Genomic DNA, 18,288 nt, shown 5'->3' with positions numbered 1-18,288 from the left:
GTTTCAGACACCATGTAAAGCACAGTTGGAAGCACTAGAAGGAGGAAAGGTGTCAGTTGGGCCTGAGAAGACTTGGGGTAAGTCCCTAATGGAAGTGAGGTCTCTTCCCACCTTTGCCACTTGCAGACCCGGGAGCCATCCTGAGCCATGTTTGGGAGGATGCAACAGCAGCAAGGAGGTGTCACTATAGAAAATTACTTCAAAGTGAAGATACTCTCTTCTTCCTGGATCCTTTTTTCCATCTCCCACTCATCTGCCCCCTCTCCCCAACCCCTCCCCAACACATCACTCCTCCCTTTCTAGGTGAGTGCCTGAGAAAGGGGGACATATATGCCACCAATGAGCTTTCTGAAGAGGCCACGCTTGACCTAGGTCTTATGGGATCAGTTAGGGTGTCACCCGTAGGACTCTCCAGATGTAGGTCCACTGTGAGGAATGGGACAGGCAGTGCCAAGATGGAAAAGGTTGTCTGCCGACTGCTGAGGGCCAGGTCGTACCCTAAAGGACCCGTCTGGGCCCAGCACTTGCTGGCCTGGAAGCTGCTGCAGGCCACAGGTACCCTTTTTCCTCCCCTGTTGGGCCACTTCTAGGGGTAGACAGCCTTGGGGTGGGAGTGGTAGTAAAGTGCTGAGCCTGAGCCCCTTCCTTGTCCATCATAGCTCGCAAGCCTGTCTCTTCTGAGTTGTCTCCTCCAACCCTGCTTTCATGATCAATTCCAAACAGGTGGGCAGGTAAAAAGCCAGCCCTTCCCCCCTAGATTGGGGCCTGGGGTTGAACTGGATCCAGCAGGGATGTGTTGGCCCCTGCCTCCCTCCCCTTGACTTATACAGCCCAGTGTCTCCTGACCAGAAGACTAGAGGCAGGGCTGGCCAGATCCTCCCACCAATCAAACCTACCAGAAGAGGGTGGGCCTTCTCATTCATCACTAGGTTCCTATCAACCGGAAATCTTGGGAAGGGGGAGAAATGGAGCAAAATGAAGCCATTAAGCGAGCACTCAAGATGAGAAAGGGCAGAGTACTGATAGTTCCTGATCTAGTCCAACACCCTCATTTTCCTGACTCTGGAAGTGCCTGGGTGGCTCAGTCAATTTTGAGTGTCCAACTCTTAGTTTCGGCTCAGGTTGTGACCTCAGTCAGGGTCCTGAGATCCAGCCCCATGTCAGGCTCCACAATCAGTGTGGAGTCTGCTTGGGATTCTCTCCCTCTGCCCCTCCCCTCTACACACAGAACCACACATACTGTCTCTCTAAATAAATGAAATCTTAAAACAAAACAAACAAACAAAAAAAAAACCAAAAAAACCAGCCCAGATGGGGGGAAAATCTGTCCAATATAAAGATACCATTCATATCTACACTTAAAAGTGAACTCACCTTGAAACAATTATGCTAAGTGAAAGAACACAGTCACAAAGGATCACAAATTGTATGATTCCATTTATATAAAATGTCCAAAATAGGCAAATCCATATAGATTAGTGGTAGCCTAGGGTTGAAGGGCCGGGGAGGGGGGTGATGCCTAAGGAGTGTGGTTTCATTTTGAAATGATGAAAAAACATTCTAAAATCTTTTGCATTAATGGTTGCACAACTAGAATTATACTAAAAGCCACTGAATTGTATATTTTAAGTGGGTAAACTGTAGGATATGTAAATCATATCACAATAAAGCTGTAAAAGTGAACTTGGGCTGCAAATGACCATAGATCTGAGTTTTAGTCTCCATTCACAGGGGCAGAAAAAACCCTTTAGGGTAGAGAAAAGTCAGGGAAGCCTCCCCAAACATGGCTTATGGGTCGGACAGGAAAGCATTCCAGAAAGAATGAGATCATAAATATAATCTTGATCCTAAGGGCAATAAAGCATCACGGATGGTTTTAAGCAGCAAGAGTGACATGATGAGATCTGTACTTTGGAAACATCCCTCTAAATCACTGAATTTTACATTTAAAAACAGGTAAATGTTATGATGTATAAATTATGTCTCAATAAAGCCAAAACCAAAAATCCCCCTGGGGGCAGGGGGCATGAGGACAGACCAGAGGGCATAAAGTTGGAGGGGGCTATGGCAGAAGCTTAGTTGCGAGGTTGTCAGGCCCATCTGCTGGAAGATGGGGAAAACTGGTCTGGGGATGGGTAGGGGAGCCTCAGGATGTCTTGCCCACAGGTAAGGAGAACCTGGTAGAACTTGTTTTCAGAACCCAGAGCTCCCAGGCTTCAGCCCTAGTGCTCCCGCCAGCACTGCAGCTGCTCCACTGACAGGTGATGGAGGCACTGTTCTCCCCCTTCAAAGAGAAATGCACTTCAGAAACATATTTCCAAAAAATGTTGCTAAGGGTTTTATTTCTAACAAGAGGAAAATAATAAAATAAAATTAAAATAGGCTTCAGTTGGAACCAAGTTTCTTGTTTCTTTCTTTTTTTTTTTTTTTTTTTTTGAACAAATTAATTACACACCAACAATCTTCTTTTATTACAACATGAACCCAGGAGGAGGAAAGAAGACAGGGCAGGACAGGGAGAGAAGGTTGAGGTGGTTGTGAGGACAAGCACCAAAAGCTTTCTTCAGATCATAGGGAGCCTGCTCAGCTCCCCAACCAAATTCATTGAAAATAAACAACTGTGAGCACGGCTATGTGAAGTTTCCTCCTCCTGGGTAGAACAGTCAGGGGAAGGGGGGAGGAAGGAGAGAGAAGGAGAGAGAAGGAGAGAGAAGGAGGGAGAAAGTGGGATGGGGGGGAGGCAGGAAAAGGGGAGAGGAGAAAGAGTGAGAGGGAGGTGAGGTTAGTGTAGCATGGCCTGGCCAGGGCCAGAACTGGGGAGAGAAGGGAGAGGAGTTTCCCCCAGTTTGCATATGCACTGGCCTTGTCTCTGGAATGGTGCTGGCCCAGCCCCAGCCACCCCCCTGCCCACCTGCCTATCCATCTGTCTATCTGCCTCAGGTGTCTGGGAATGCTGGTTAGAGGCTACCAGGGAGGGGGACTCCAGGGGCCGGCCCCCAGGAGCTGAGGTCTGAACAATACCTTGGAGTCAGAATATAAAAGTCAAGGGATTCAGGGATGGGCTTGGGGGGTGGGGGGTGGCCATCCCCCCTACTTGCCCACCTCCCAAGAAGCAGGCTTGATGGTCAGAAAGAGGATCCTTGAGGCCAAGGGGGGGGGGGTCTTTGTTGGGGGGTCTGTGCTAGGCTCAGCCACTGTCACAACTGTTGCTGAGGTGGCTGCTGTGGGCAGGGCACATGCAGCTGAGGAGACAGAGTAGAGAAAGGGGCTGAGGGGCCTGAAGTGGCCAGCGCAGGCTCCAAGCCATTCTGGTTCTCCTGGGTGCTGGGGCTGCCAGTAGTGGGCAGGGTTTGGGGGGGGCCCTCACCCCCAGTCTCCTCCTCCAGCTCCTCCTCCTCCTGGGCCTCCTCGGCCTCTGGCCCTGAGCTCCGTACCCTCTTTGGCTCTAGCTCCTCTCGGGCTGGGTCATCGCCCTCCCCACCCCGATCCACCTTCCGCCGTCGCCGCCTCTCCAATGCCCGGCCCCGTGCCCGGCTCCCATGGCGCTCTGCCTTCTCCAGCTGTGATCAGACAGGCAGAAAGAGGTGTGGGCAAGTGGTCAGGCCTGGGCTCCCTGCCTCCTTGGCCTGACCTCCTGGCCCTATCCATGATCCCTGTCCTCACCTCCAGAAGTGTGCGGATCCGCTCCATGTCTGGAGGCTGCCCGGCCTGCAGTAACTGCCAGATGCTGTGGTTCTCATCCAGGGTTACCTCAAGCAGGTCCCCTTCTAACATAAGCTCCTCCAGAGGGGCCCGGGTGGCCTCAGGCAGCTCCAATGCGGGGCCAGTCAACTGTGGCAACAGCGAGGACAGCAGCTCCAGGTCTAGGGGGTTGAGGGGACAGGCTGGGTTAGAAGCTGCTCCCGGTTGTAGCCTCACTACAGAGCCGAGGACCCCATGGGTCACTGGGAATACCCAAGAAACAGCCTACCCACACCTAGACCTACCTCTCTTACCTGAGCCTTCCCCCAGGGCTACCTTCTCAGGACTGGTCACACTATCTCCGTTCTCTAGCAACCCCTGGACCTATCAAGGAGAGCAAGGATGGGTAGCGGTAACTAGAGAACCGGGCTCCCACCAACCCCAGACTCGGGACATTCTGTCTCCTGGAGGAGGAGGGCAAAGGTTGTGGCAGGGAGCAGTCTGGGGATCTGGACAGAATGCACAAGGGGGAAGGGAGGCCGGGTCAAGAAAGATCAGAAGTCAGAGAGCAGGGACAGGGCTTAGAGCCTAAATGGGGGAGGGGGCTAGGAGATGGTAATTGGAGGGCAAGAACTGGGGTGGGCAGCTCACCTTGGGCATATCCTTGCCACTACCTTCTCTGAGAGGGTCAGAGGCAGGGGCTGGAGGGTAGGTAGGGGGTTCCTCAGGTCTGGGTTCAGCCTGCAGCCGCTGGCGAAGCTCAGCCAGCCGTCCCAACAGAGCAGTCACATCCTCAGAGGCCAAAGCCTGCCTGGCACGGCCTTGCCAACTGATGGCCCTCTCTGTGAGACACTGCAGGGCTTCACCCTCAGGCAGCCGCACAGGCAGTCTCTGCAGGGCTACCAGCAGTGCCAGGATGGTCTCCAGGCGTGGGCGCCGTGAGCGCATGCACAGTGGACACAAGAATTTGGTGTCCCACTCCCACCAGGCCAGCAGTGGGGATGAGGTGGGACTGGGCCTCGGGGAGCTGAGGAGGCGGGGTACCGACACACATCGCCCATGGAACCAGTCCTGACACAGGTCACACTGCAGAGCTCCCACCCCAGCTGGCACCTGCCCACACACACAGACAGAGGTTGCAGAAGAAGCCGTGGCTGATGATGCCAGAGGACTGGGCTTGGCGGAGTTGGTGCGACGTAGCTGCAAGATGCCCTCCTTCTCCTTCTGTTCCCCCTCCTTGAAGGCCACGATCTGGTATACCCAGGACAGCAGGAGAGGAGGTCAGCAGCCCATCCCCTCCCTTCTTGGACACCCTTAACACCCTACTCCCAAACCAGGAGAAGTGAGAGGCCCAGGGAGCAAGTGGTCTGCCTACGGCTGCCCTACTCAGACACTGATCACCACAGGCCCCAGTTCCTTACCACAGAGCCTGGGTCCCTGAGGTCCTGCGCAGACAGTCCCAGAAGCTCTGTGTCAGATTTGTACAACCCCAGCTCCTTCTCCATCCACCGGCTGCGCTTGATGCTATCTGAGCCAGCATCTGCACATGGGCAGAGCACCTAAGGCAGGCAGACAGGGTGCAGATGCCTCAACTTCCCCTACCCCTCACTCCCAGTGCACCCAAAGCCCCATGTTCTCCTAGAAGCCATCTCATAGCAGCTGGGCCGGAGGCTGGAGAGGCTGTGGGTCAGGGTCCAGGCCTCACCTCTAGCAGAGTGTAGCAAGAATTCTTCTTGAGGAAGGTCTTGGAGGCCTTCTCCCTCCAGGAGTGCGCTGTCAGTACCTGCAGCTCTAGCTGTCTTAGCTCCTCCAATCCCACAGGGAGGTCCCGGCCCACAGCCACCAGGCCCTCTAAGTCATCCAAGCAGGGGTAGTGGTCACCATTCTGGGACAGGGGCAAGAGAAAGCTCAAGTCAACTTGTCAACATCCATGGATGTCATTCTGTGCTCAGCCCAGAGCTGCGAAGAGGCACCAGATTTGCGGTCTTTGGGCAGAACAGAACAGGGATCATCCTAAGGAAAGCACTCCTACAACTCCCACATTCAGTGGCTCCACCCCGCATTCAGCCTCCATGACCATCAGACTGATCATTCTGTTGTGGTCTGCCTCTTCCATCCTCCCTGCCCCTATCATTCTGACCCTCTCCACAACCTCTCCACCCTCAGGCTGGCCTTGTGAGCCCTCCTCACGTTGCTTGCCGCCAAGCACGTTTTGCCTCCTCTCAATGTACTGTGCCTGCTTCTCTAGCCAACCCAACTCAGCACAGCCAAATGCATGCCAGCCCTCCTGGCAGGAGTGAAGGTCTAGGGTGGATGGTCAGGGGGCAATAGGGTCCTCACTTGGATCTCGTCCACATCAGCAATCCAGGCTCGGGCCTTAGCAAGAGCCTCCTTAAGAGCCTGGATGTTAGGCAGGTGAACTGGGATGTTTTCTGCCTCATGGATTATGGCCTCAAGCGTGGCTGGTGGATGCTTCTGCCTAAAGATAAGGGAAAAAGAGGCCTGAGTCTAGAGTGATCTGCCTGAGCAGCAGCCTGAACTGACTACCAGATATATCAGCATGGGCCCCCGGAGCTGCCACTTGGGCCTACTTGCTAGCATTCTGCCTACAGGGGGCTGCCAGTCCCTGCTTGCTCCAGACTGCACGCACCCACCCAACTTCTGCCATAGCCTTCGTGCCTCTGCTCATCTACCAGGCTATCAGCCTGTTCATGCTGCCTATACAACCAGTGTTAGTGATCTGGCACTGCAGTGTGTGGCTTCTATCAACATCTGTCCATCTGCCTGTTAGTACTTGTGCAGATGTACTTGTACTTGTGTGTGTGTGTGCCCACGTGAGCCTGTGGAGTTAGTCCACTATACATCTCTGTACCTGTCCATCCCTGCTTCCCCATAAGCTTATCTCTGCCTCTATGTATACACGGAGTTTTAAAAAAAGAGAGAGAGAGAAGCTAGGGAACTAAAAAAGGGGAAGAAAGTCAATACACCAACACCAGAGTCTGGTACCCAAGGACACCCATGGGAATCACTGTCAGCTCTTCCACTAAACTTTGAAGGTTGGGGCAGAGGAGGGAGGGGTGGAGGCTAGACCTACCTGGCCTCCAGGCAGAGGTGGGCTTTCTCCTCCCAGCGCTCAGCAATGGTCAGCAGCTCCTGCAGCTCAGCCCGGGCCTTATCGACAGCAGGGCTAGGGGCTACGCTAGCACCCGCAACCAACAGTCCCCGCATAACAGCCAGGGTGCCCCTTCGGGCCGCAGGGGCCAGCGTCCGCTTCACTTCATCCAGCCATCGTGCCTGTTCCACCTGCCGCTGGAGCTGCTGGGCCTCAGGCACCTCCACCCCAAGCTGCTGCCCCCTCTCCAAAAGGGACTGCAGTAGCCCTGGACTGGAAGGCAGTGAGGCCAAGGCTTCACGGGCCTCAGCCTGGTAGCCCTCCACCTGTTCCAGAATACCCTACCAGGATACAGATGGAAGAACAAACTCCTCAGCTGGGGCCACTTAGAGGTCCCACCACCAAATACCTTTGCCCCATCTACCTTCTCACCCTCCAGTATTTGGGAAGAGCATCTAACACTGGCTGCGCTCTCCTCTTTTACCATGCCCTAAGACAATGGTTCCTAACACTCACTGCCTGTCAGAATACCCCAGGGAATTTGTTAAACAGATTCCTGGGCCCCACCCAGGGATCTTAGAGTATTAATAGGGTTTGGCCAGGAATCTATGGTTTAAGTCCCCAGAGGATTCTGAGGTCTAACACCAGGAGACCTCCCTGCCCTAAAAACACTCTGCTATGCTTGGCCTTCTCACAAACCCCTACACTCTCACTGGTGTCCACGGCCCTCTTCATCCCACCTCTCCTCTCCCTTAATGAATTTGACTTAGCTTTCCAGGCCCAAAGACATCCTCATTCCTTTCTCCTCTTCTACCTCCACCAGGACACCTTCCCTTGATTCCGCATCTTGTCACCTGCCCCATAAGCCTCCTCTGCCTCCTAGCTCCTGTTTCTCTCACATGTGCATGCTATCTTGCCCAAACACCTTATGCTTTTTGAAAATAGCCAAGAGTGGCCTGCTGCTCAGGTCTCCCAATCCCCCTGAACCCTCATCAGCACTCTGAGTACACTCCTCCTCACCTTGACATCCCCAATCTGGTGCATGGCACAAGGCAGGTTGTTCATCTGGTCCAGAAAGGCCCGGAGCTCAGCCAGGGTCATCTGTAGACCAGCCACCCTATGGGGGCTGTGGAGTTTCACATGTGGGGTTTCAGGTCCAAGCCGAGTTCCCTCCCTCCATCTCCATGCTCAGATCCAACACCTTTCCTCATACCTGCCCACCTTGAGCTCTCCTACTCACAGTGCCCCCAACTGTCCAGGTTAGAGGGAGGGTTTTAAGATATCAGCACATTCATATGATGGGAGCAAAGAATGATGGGGGGAGGGTGGGATATAGGATATATTTGCGGGGGGGGGGGGAGTCTAGAAATTAAATGATTGTAACAGAAGCTGGACTTTTCAACCCATCCTTTACTGTGAACTCTCTGATCAGGTTTTTGCTTCTGTGTCCTTTTCTTGTCCCTAAACCTTCCACAACTCCTCCCTGCCCACAAAATCCCTTGGCCTGTCTGAAATCTCCAGATACTGATAAAAAGAACAATTTCTAGCTTTCCCAGCACCAAGGCACTCTTCTCCATTCTAGCTGCCTGATCTCCTTGCCCTCCCAACATCTTAGGCCACCTTGCACTGCAGTGCTTGTCAGCTTCCTGCTGATGTCATCTGCTCAATGGCACTCAGAGTCTACTCCTAGGCGCGGGCTCCTCAGCAGGCTATCTGAGCCCGACACCCCCCACTGCCATACCCAGCCTCCTGGCCGCTGACTAGTCCCAGAGCCCGGGACACACAAGCCTCCGCCTCGCTCAGGCAGTTCTTTAGTCGCTGCAGCAGCTCGCTGTTAGGAAACCGCCGCTCACGGGCCTCAGACTCTAGTGCCCTCAGCTCTTCAAGGCCTGGGGAGAGAATGGAAGCAGCAAGGAGTAGGCAGTATTGAGTAAAGGGAGAGGAAGGAGGTGGGGGTGGGGGTACAGAAGAAAAGGGAAGAGAACTTGCCTGTGCAGTCCCTCCATCCCCCCATCACTCACTGCGCTTCCGCCCATCCTCCACCTCCAGGGCCACTCGAACTTTATTGGCCCAGGTGTCAAAGGACTCGGCTCGAACCTTCAGCTTATGCAGCATGGCAGGGAGCTCATCCAAGGTGTATCGATACCTGCAGGCAGACAGCAAGGAAGCACACATCTAGCCCAGCTCTCTGCATCCCTGCCTCAGCCCACTTCCTTAGTAGGCCCCCTCCCTGCTCACCGCAGGTACTGCCGGCTACTGGAGCACTTGCAGAGGTCATTGATGTGGGAAAGGCAGACAAGGCCGTCTGGGCAGTCATAGCAGGCCAGGGCTGACAGGAAGCACGTGGTCTTGCACTTGATGCACTGGCGCTCATCATCTGGGAGCAGCTCGAAAGCCTCTCGCTCAGCTTCTGTGATGCCCTGGGGGCAAATTCAACCCACACACATTATACAGAATCAGAACGGGGCTGCAGATATGGCCCTGTCTCTGCCACAGCTGAGCCCTGCATTAAGACTCTAATAATCTGGGTTGAGAGTTGTGGAGGCCAAACTCCACAGAATAGACTACCTCTGTGAAGTTCAAACTCTCGAAACTGGGGAAATCGGATGAACCAGGGCAAGATCAGTGTGGGCTGAGAGGAAAAAAAAAATGAGGTAAGATTCAGATCAGCAGAAAGGGCCTTTAGGGTAAGAGAGGGTGAGGAAAGTGATGGGCCAAGGCACCAGAGAGGTGGCAATATGTGGGAGTGGCCAAGAGAACTGCGTACAAGGGGAACAATGCTGGCTTCCAGTCATTCAGCACCCAGTGTTCCAGGCACCATGCTGGCAGCTTGGCAGACAGGACACACTGCACACACATATAAAACTCACAGAAATAAAATTCTGTGCTTGTGTCCAGTGTTTAAAGATAAATTTTTTTTTCAACAACATGGCTTCCAAACCTATGCCAATCACTTCATCTGTTACTCAGATGAAAAAAAGCATTCTGTTCCAAAAATGGAAGAAAAGCCAGCTTTGCTTTTCATTATACTAAAAGACAGTATAATGCTATGCATTATGGCTAGTTGTAGGGATTTTTAAAGGGAAATTCTGGCTAAGTTTTCGTTCTATATTGACTGTAACGTCTAACCTCTGCATCAGATGAGTCCGCTGTATATTACAAATCCCTCTCTGCTACTTACTGGTTGTATGATATGGAATACATTATTTACACCTCTCTGTTTCCGTTTCCCTGTCTTATAAAATGGGAGATAATATACCCTCATTGTATTGTCATGAAGATTAACAAAGGTACGGCAACTAAGGACTTAGTAAAGTATTTTAACATTTAGAATTAGTGGAGGCACAAAAGACCCCTAAAAGCCAAAACAACCTTGACCTTGAGAAAGAAGAACAAAGCTGGAGGCATCATACTTCCTGATCTCAAACTATACTACAAAGCTATAGTCATTAAAACAGTATGGTACTTGCTTAAAAACAGACACACAGACCAGTCAGTGGAACAAAATTGAGCCCAGAAATAAACACTTGCATACACAGCCAACTAACTTTTTTTTTTTTTTTTTTTTTTATGATAGTTAGAGAGAGAGGCAGAGACACAGGCAGAGGGAGAAGCAGGCTCCATGCACCGGGAGCCCGATGTGGGATTCAATCCCGGGTCTCCAGGATCACGCCCTGGGCCAAAGGCAGGCGCCAAACCGCTGTGCCACCCAGGGATCCCAGCCAACTAACATTTGATAAGAGAGCTAGAAATACTCAATAGGAAAAGGACAGTCTCATCAATAAATGGCACTGAGAAAACTGAGTAACCACATATAGAAGAATGATTTTTGGTCCTTACACCACTCAAGAAAATTAGCTTGAAATGGATTAAAGACTTAACACCTAAAACCGTAAAACTCCTAGAAGAAAACAGCGATAAAGTTCCTTGACCTGTGATCTTGGCAATGACTTCTTGGATAGGACACCTAAAGCACAAGCAACAAAAAGCAAAAAGCAAAATTACGTAAATGGGACTACATTAAGCTATAAAGTATCTGCACAGCAAAAGAAATCATGAACAAAATAAAAAGGAAACCTATAGAACAGGAGAAAGTATTTGTAAACCATCTATTTGGTAAAGAGCTAATATCCAAACATATAAGGAATTCGCCCAACATCAACAGCAAAAACCACCCCCACAAGCGATAAGAAAATAGGCAGAGAACCTGAACAGACATTTTTCCAAGGAGATACAAATGGCCAAGAGGTACATGAAAAGATGCTCCATGTGACGAACATCAGGGAAATGCAAATCAAAACCATAATGTGGTATCACTTTACACCTGTCAGAATGGCTATTACCAAAAAGACAAGAAATAAGTATTAGCAAGGATGTGAAGAAAAGGGAACCTTCGTGCCCTATTGGTGGGAATGTAAATCAATGCAGCTACCTGGAAAACAGTATGTACATTCCTCAAAAAATTCAAAATAGAATTACCCTATGATCTAGCAATCTCACTTCTGGATATTCCAAAGGAATCATAGACTCCTCTGAGAATTGGATGCAAGCTAGGAGCCCTCTCCTCATAAAAGTACTCAAACACACACACACACACACACACACACACACACACACACACCCTCTCCTCATAAAAGTACACACACACACACAATCTTTTACAGATTTTTAAGACTATGGGGTTCAGAACCCTCCTCTAAGGTAAGAGCCAAGTATAAAAAATTTTCAACATCAGGATGAGAATACCTAGTCTTCCCACCTTGCTTTGGCTTCTTATAGTCTGGTACAACCCCAGAGTCATCATTTAATAATAGCACTGAACAGAGAGAGAAAATGATGCCTGGAAAAGACCCGGGGCTTACCAACTAACACCACAGACTTTCAACATTACCATAGCTGCAATTCTCCTTACAGCCCATGCTCATGGGAAAGTTATAAATGAGCTTTAAAATAAGAAAGTATTATCCTAAATGGACAGCAAGGGGTCCCTCAGGACGAGCATTCCTTTGTAATACTATGAAGGACTCTCACTAAGTCACTTATCTAACAGGGCAGGTGTGGAGCTTTAAGAAGGCCACTGAACTACATGAGTAGCAATCCCACTCATCTACAAACACAACTGACCACATGCTTATGAGAAATCTATTAAAGGAACACTGCCTTAAAAAGTAAAATAAAATAGGGATGCCTGGGTGGCTCCGTTGGTTAGGGGCTGCCTTCAGTTCAGGTCATGATTCCAGGGTCCTAGGATTGAGCCCTGCATCAGGATCACTGCTCAGTGGGGAGTCTGCTTCTCCCTCTCTCTCTGGCCCTCCTCCTGGCTTGTGTTCTCTCTTGTTCACTCCCTCTCTAAGTTTTTAAAAAAGAAAAAATTAATTAATTAAATTTAATTAAATTAAAGAAGGACTGCCTTGTGTTTGGTAGTATCACCCTGGTTTGAGCTACTGAATCATTTGAATGTACTAAGATGACATTTCCTAAGAAATGTTCCATATTTCAATCTCTTTTTTCATGAATTAAAATTACGAATAAAAGCAGCTGTTACAATGCAAGTACAATTAATAGATACTTTGATGTAAATAACCTTCCTCAAGCTTTACATTTTACAGAGCAGGGAAGTGAGACCATGAGAGGTTAAGTAACCTGCAGTGGGGGTTTCATGTGCCCGTCAGTGCTGTTGGGTTATTTAAACAGATGACAAATAGCAGCGACACCAGCACTTGCTATGGGTCAGTTACTTAACAAACATAATCTTTAATCTACTTGACTATCCAAAATGATAAACATTATAATACTCATTTTTCAGATATGGATATAGACAGTGAAGTAAATTAACTTGCTCATGGCTGTTGATAAATGGCAGAGAATGGAATGTGATTTCCAACCCAGATGCATCCAGTTCTTTTTTTACTACACCCCAAGAAGAGAGGGTACATCTATTTCTTCCTTCTCCCACTTCTGCCAGGATAGGGTACCTAGTTCAGGGCACTTTCCCCTTCACCCTACCTTCTCAAGCAGAGCCTTTCGTAGGCGCCGCTCCTCTTGCACCATGATGAACATCTCCTTATGCACAGCTGCTGCCAGGTTCAGGTCCAGCTTCTCTGGGCAGGCGGCCATCTTACAGATGAGCTCCTCGTGGGAGAAGACACAGTATCTTCGGAGTCGGCGGTAGTGCTCAATGCACTGGCGACCAGCCGGCAACTGTGGGCAGATTCAAGGATGAGTGTGGCCAAGTCTGAAGGCCAGGGTGCCTCAGCTTCCCCACAACCCTCCTGCTTCTCCCTGTCAGCCAGCCCACCACACTCCAGACTCACCCAGTCAGCAGTGCAAAAGTTGACAGCCTCTGCAAAGTTGTAACCTTGGTTGAAGCCACTGTGGTAAGCACGAGGGAAGGTAATGACGAATTCTCCTGCACACTGGTTTGTGCGGACAACCTGGGGAAGAAGGCAGCCAAGGTCATGGAGACAGTTTTCCACAGTTGGGAGAAACCTGATTTAAGTGCAGGATCCTTAAGGAGAAAAAAGGAGAGCCTGAAGGAACAGTGTGAGGACAGATCCTCAGATCCTCCGATTCTAAAAGGAAGGACAACTGGCCTCTGCTCTCAAAGTTGAAGTTTACCTTGGCAGCAACAGGAAGATCTGAGTCAAAAGTAGGAAATGTACATACCAACATATTTCAACTTTCCTTGTAATTTTTATAAAAATGCAATATATCACTTTTCATTAAAAATTATTTTTATCAGTCACACATGCAGTTCCAAGAGCCAAATGTTCTACAAGATTTGTTTGAAAATCAGCAGGCCCAGGATTCTCCAATCCCCAGAGCAAATCACTTTCACCTCTTCTGATTATTTTGGCATTTACCTTGACAGCCCTAAATAAAATGCCTCTAGACTTTAAGGATAGCCTATTATTTCTCAGTTTGCTTAGTTTTCTGTGCATGTATTAGTAATCCAATCCCAACCTTTTAACAAGTGTCTAACCCTCCTCTTGCCTATCACTTCTCACCTTTCTGTAGCAGTCTTATGATCTGTTCCAACCCAAACCATCTGTCCTCCCTGGACCTTCACTTTCCCACGATGATCTCTTCCATTCCCTAGATCCCAGGTCTTCCTCTCTTGGTATTTATTCTTTCACTATACTTGAGTACATCCTCCACTAGCTTCCCAGGAAATGATGGGAAGAACTTTTTTTCAAATATGTCTCTATTCTACTCTAGTGCTTCATAATTTGACCTTATAGAATTCTAAATTGAAAGCCAACGTAAAGGCATGGCTCGGGACGCCTGGGTGGCTCAGTGGTTAAAGCGTCTGCCTTTGGCCCAGGGTGTGATCCTGGGGTCCCAGGACTGAGCCCCATATCGGGCTACCTGTGGGGAGCTTGCTACTCTGTGTCTCTGCCTCTCTCTCTCTCTCTCTCTCTCTCGGTCTCTCATGAATAAATAAAATCTTGAGGGAAAAAAAAGGCATGGCTTTAGTCTTCTAGTGTTGTTTTTGAAGTCTTAAGCCATTTTGGTCTCTAATGCTTTGAATTAAACTTGTTTTCTCTCTCAGGAAGCTTGTAGGACTTTTCTGACCCCAGTGTTTGATATATAAATTCATCAGATATACCTTGGTATGCATCTATTTTCATTCATGTCCTGGGCTGGCCCTTTGATTCTGAAAACTTAATCTTCTGATTCAGGGAAATGTTCTTGAATTTCATTAATGATTTGCTTCTGTTTTCATCTATTCTCTTTTCAGAACTCATTATTTGAATACTGAACATCCTGAACAAATTTTCTTTCAACTTTACCATTTCCCATCTTTATTTTTTATTCTATTTTCTGAGAGATTTCCTTAACCATTTATCTTCTAAACTTTTTTCTTCCACTTTTACTATAATTTCTAAGAGCTCTTTTCTGTTCTCAGGATGTTTTCAAATAGTATCCTGTTTGCGCTATATACTCCTCTCTAAAGACAGAGTGCATGAGCAAGGAGGAGGGAGAAGCAGGCTCCCCCGCACTGAGCAGGGAACCTGACATGGGGCTCAATCCCGGGACCCCTGGATCATGACCTGAGCCGAAGGCAGATGCTTAACCAACTGAGCCACCCAGGCACCCTTATCTCTGAAGATCTTGAGGTTTCTTTCCCTTTTCTTTTTGAAGTTTAATTCTCTGCCTGCCCAACCTATTTATCCAAGTTGCCTTGTTTGGTTCTGTTTTCTAGAGGTTCCTCGGCTGTTTGTTTATCTGTGACTGTCAACTTTTAAGAGTAAGAAATGGAAAAGCTGAATGGAAGTTCTGAGTATATAGGTGAAGTCTGTCAACTGTGAGCTTCACTGTAGGGCGATCTGGAAGTGCCATTCAGTTTGGGAAACTCTAGGTCTTTCTTTTAAGGCTGCTGAGATTCTCCAGAGAAAACTCTCCCATTTTTTTGGCTGAAGGAAAAAGATCTGGCTGCCAATGTTCTGAGAGCCAAGTGGAAGAAGATGGCTGGAAACCTCAGCATCCACTATGTATACAACGATGAATCCTACTATTTTCACTCTACCTCCACCCTCAACAGTACCTAGAAGACCTCAGTCCAGAGACGTTTTAACCTCTTCAAAAGTAAAGTCTTTTACTTTAGTGAGGAAGGGTCACATTTCCAGCTGCCCAGTGTGGGAGGGGAATCTCACAGCTTCCTATATAGACATGAACCAATCCTTATTTTCACCTCATTCATCCTTCCTCCCAGAATACCTGGTGTCACTGACTACTGAACCTTTGGGGGATATTCTGAGGTATAAATCAGGCTGGTTGGTTCTCAGATGTCTCAATACTGGCTTAAGACTCAGTTTCCTCATCCGTTTTTTAGTTTCAAGAATTTTATTGTATCGTCTCATTTTCTCCATTTTAGTAATTTTTTAAACCTTAAAAAAAAGAAACTGTGCTGTTTAAGTGGTTTCAGTAAGGAATGGAAGCAGCCATGTGTGTGTTTAATTTGCCATCTTTAAAAGTCTCATTAAGATGAACATTCAATGCTGATGAACACACAGTTAAATAGGTACAGGTAATGGGACCTGTACCAATAGGTTGGTAATGGGACCAGTAACTTCTACTATCTGGAAAATCAAATTGCTAATTAGATCAAGGTATAAAATGTTTATACCCTTCAACCCAACAATTCCTCTGCTAGGATTCTAGAATAATGTGGAGAGAATTAACATCCTCACAATATTGAATCTTCCCAATCATGAATACATCTCCACATTTATTCAGGTCATACATCAGCTCCCACCTCCAATACATTTTCTTTTCAAATCTACCCCTATTGAGGGGTAACATCAGCATTTCTTGCCTGGATTACTGCACTGGCCTCCATTACCAAGCACTAGAATGATCTTTCAAAAAATGCAAATCTGATCAGCAAGGCCCCTGCTGAGAACCCTTGACCTGAAACCCCATGTCCACATGATGAAGCCACGGCTCCAATGGGCCAACTCTCACCTTCCCCCAAAGATCACCACTTCCACAAATGGCTTTCCTGACTCCCTCTTCCTAGCGACCCAGTCTGTTGTTCTTTTGAAGCACCTCTAACATTTATTCACCTCCAAGCTCCACTCAACTGCACATACCCGAAGGCAAGGACTGGTTTATTTGTCTCCAAGATGTTGGCCAGAGGCCTTGTACACAGAAGGAGTTCTAGCAACACCTGCTAAATGATCTAGACCCAGCTGTAATTTTATAGATATGAAAACTGAGTCCGAGAGAAGCTTCAAATAGCAGAGCCAGAAAGAGAACTTAAGGCTCCTGACTCTTCATCTCAGCCTGCACCCTCACTTTGGCAATCAATATCCCTTCACCACTTTCTATGTGGTTAGCTCATAAAGCTCTCCTCACATTCTGCAGCTGTTAAAAATTACCCCAACAGCCATCAAGTGGTGAATGAATAAACAAAATGTGGTACTTCCATAAAATATATTATTCCACCATAAATAGGAATGGAGTTCTGACACATGCTATAACGTGGACAAACCTTGAAAATATTAAGTGAAACAAGCTGGATGCAAAAGACCACATATTATCCCATTCACGTGAACTCTCCAGAAAAGTGAAATCTCTAGAGACAGAAGGCAGACTGGTGGTTGCCTGGAGCTAGGGAGTTAGAATGGAGAGTGACTACAAGAGGGCATGAGGATCTTTTTGGGGTGATAAATGTCCTAAAACTGGATTGTGGTGATGGTAGCACAATTCTGTAAAATCACTGAACTGTGTGTGCTTAAAATGGGTGAATTTTATGGAAATTATACTGCAATAAGGTTTTTTTTAAAGAGATAGTTATAAACAGTTTATACTAAGGCAGCAAAAATCATTCTAGATCAACACTGTCCAACAGAAATATAGCACCAGCCACATAAGTACTTTTAAATTCTCTAGTAGCCACATTAAAAAAGTAAAAAGAAACAGGTGAAATTAACTTCAATGTATTTTATTTAATATATCCACAATATTACCATTTCAATGTATCAAATGGTACATAAAAAAGTATTCGTGAGATATTATCATACTAAGTCTTGACATCCAATGTGTTTTATACTTTCAGCACATTTCAGATGAGATTAACCTTGTTTCAAGTGCTCAGCAGCCGCATGTGGCTAGTGGCTACCAAACTGGACAGTGCTGTTCTAGATCATTAAACTTAAAAAGAGATGATAAAATCCACACACTAATTATTGTTATGTCAAAATTTACATAGGAGAATAACAGAAATGTATCAAAGTGTGGAGGAAATAGGGATGACCACTTTAAATTTCCATCTTCTGAAAAGGGGGTAGGTTTCTTTTATAATGAAAATAAATACTTACACTATATAGCTATAAAAAGAAATGGCCGCCTTCCACCAAAGGGGAAGGGGGGAGGGGTTGGGCTAAAGATAGCTCCTTGGGGAGCTTCAGCTGGCTAAACTGCAACCTGCCAGCATGAGAATATGAAAATCAGATGCCTTGGATTGAGGGGATACTGCCAAGTCCAAAGAGTCTGGAGATGCTGGGAACCACCTATAGGAGGGGCAGGGTAGGGGATGGGGGTGGGGGGTGAAGCAGCAGCTGGCGAGCCATGAGCAGGACAAATGCTGTGGAGCTGGAAGCAAAGAGCACATGTTTAAAAATCTGTATTCAAGTTTTCTTAAAAAGAGGTAAGGATTAAACAGCCATATATATAGATATATACAGTACATATATATAATCTATATACATATATATATAATCTATATATATATATATCTTAGCTGTCTAAATCCTTAAGGATCCTCTTCCACTCCTACAATTAATTTTTCCTGACACTAGGCAAGGACTAATACCGTGCTGTGGGTCAGGAAGAAAGGAGTATGAGGAAAAGTCAGACCCAATGCCTACTTATGAAGAGAAGTGGAAGGGCCTGCAATCATCTCCACCCCTCAAGTCCAGTAGTTTTTAAACGGAGTGAGGCAGTGAGGGAAAAAGATGCCCATCCCCCCACCCCCACCATCTTGTGTG

General features: G+C 47.8%; 1 protein-coding gene across 9 annotated transcripts in view; it reads right to left on the bottom strand.

Moving 5' to 3' along the window:
• Positions 1-1,417: 1,417 nt before the first annotated feature.
• The window catches only part of KDM5C (lysine demethylase 5C), a 32,032-nt gene continuing 15,161 nt past the window's right edge, over positions 1,418-18,288 (bottom strand). For 4 of the 9 annotated variants that reach the window (XM_072816139.1, XM_072816140.1, XM_072816144.1 and 1 more), the window contains 14 exons: positions 13,108-13,227; positions 12,800-12,994; positions 9,032-9,213; positions 8,815-8,939; positions 8,535-8,682; positions 7,814-7,919; positions 6,776-7,134; positions 6,022-6,160; positions 5,387-5,566; positions 5,103-5,240; positions 4,333-4,932; positions 3,987-4,065; positions 3,664-3,863; positions 2,315-3,560 (listed from right to left, as the gene is read on the bottom strand). In XM_072816139.1, the coding sequence (XP_072672240.1) occupies positions 3,198-3,560; positions 3,664-3,863; positions 3,987-4,065; positions 4,333-4,932; positions 5,103-5,240; positions 5,387-5,566; positions 6,022-6,160; positions 6,776-7,134; positions 7,814-7,919; positions 8,535-8,682; positions 8,815-8,939; positions 9,032-9,213; positions 12,800-12,994; positions 13,108-13,227 (2,934 nt within the window). In that variant the 3' untranslated portion in view covers positions 2,315-3,197. Of the gene's footprint in view, positions 2,285-2,314; positions 3,561-3,663; positions 3,864-3,986; positions 4,066-4,332; positions 4,933-5,102; positions 5,241-5,386; positions 5,567-6,021; positions 6,161-6,775; positions 7,135-7,813; positions 7,920-8,534; positions 8,683-8,814; positions 8,940-9,031; positions 9,214-12,799; positions 12,995-13,107; positions 13,228-18,288 lie in introns of those variants that run through there. The other 5 variants (XM_072816142.1, XM_072816143.1, XM_072816148.1 and 2 more) reach the window with 2 other exon arrangements.

This window comes from Canis lupus, chromosome X, assembly GCF_048164855.1.
Source record: "Canis lupus baileyi chromosome X, mCanLup2.hap1, whole genome shotgun sequence".
NCBI classification, from domain to species: Eukaryota; Metazoa; Chordata; class Mammalia; order Carnivora; family Canidae; genus Canis; species Canis lupus.
The sequence above is the reverse complement of the archived record's forward strand: the minus strand, read 5'-3'. Positions and strand labels throughout refer to the sequence as shown.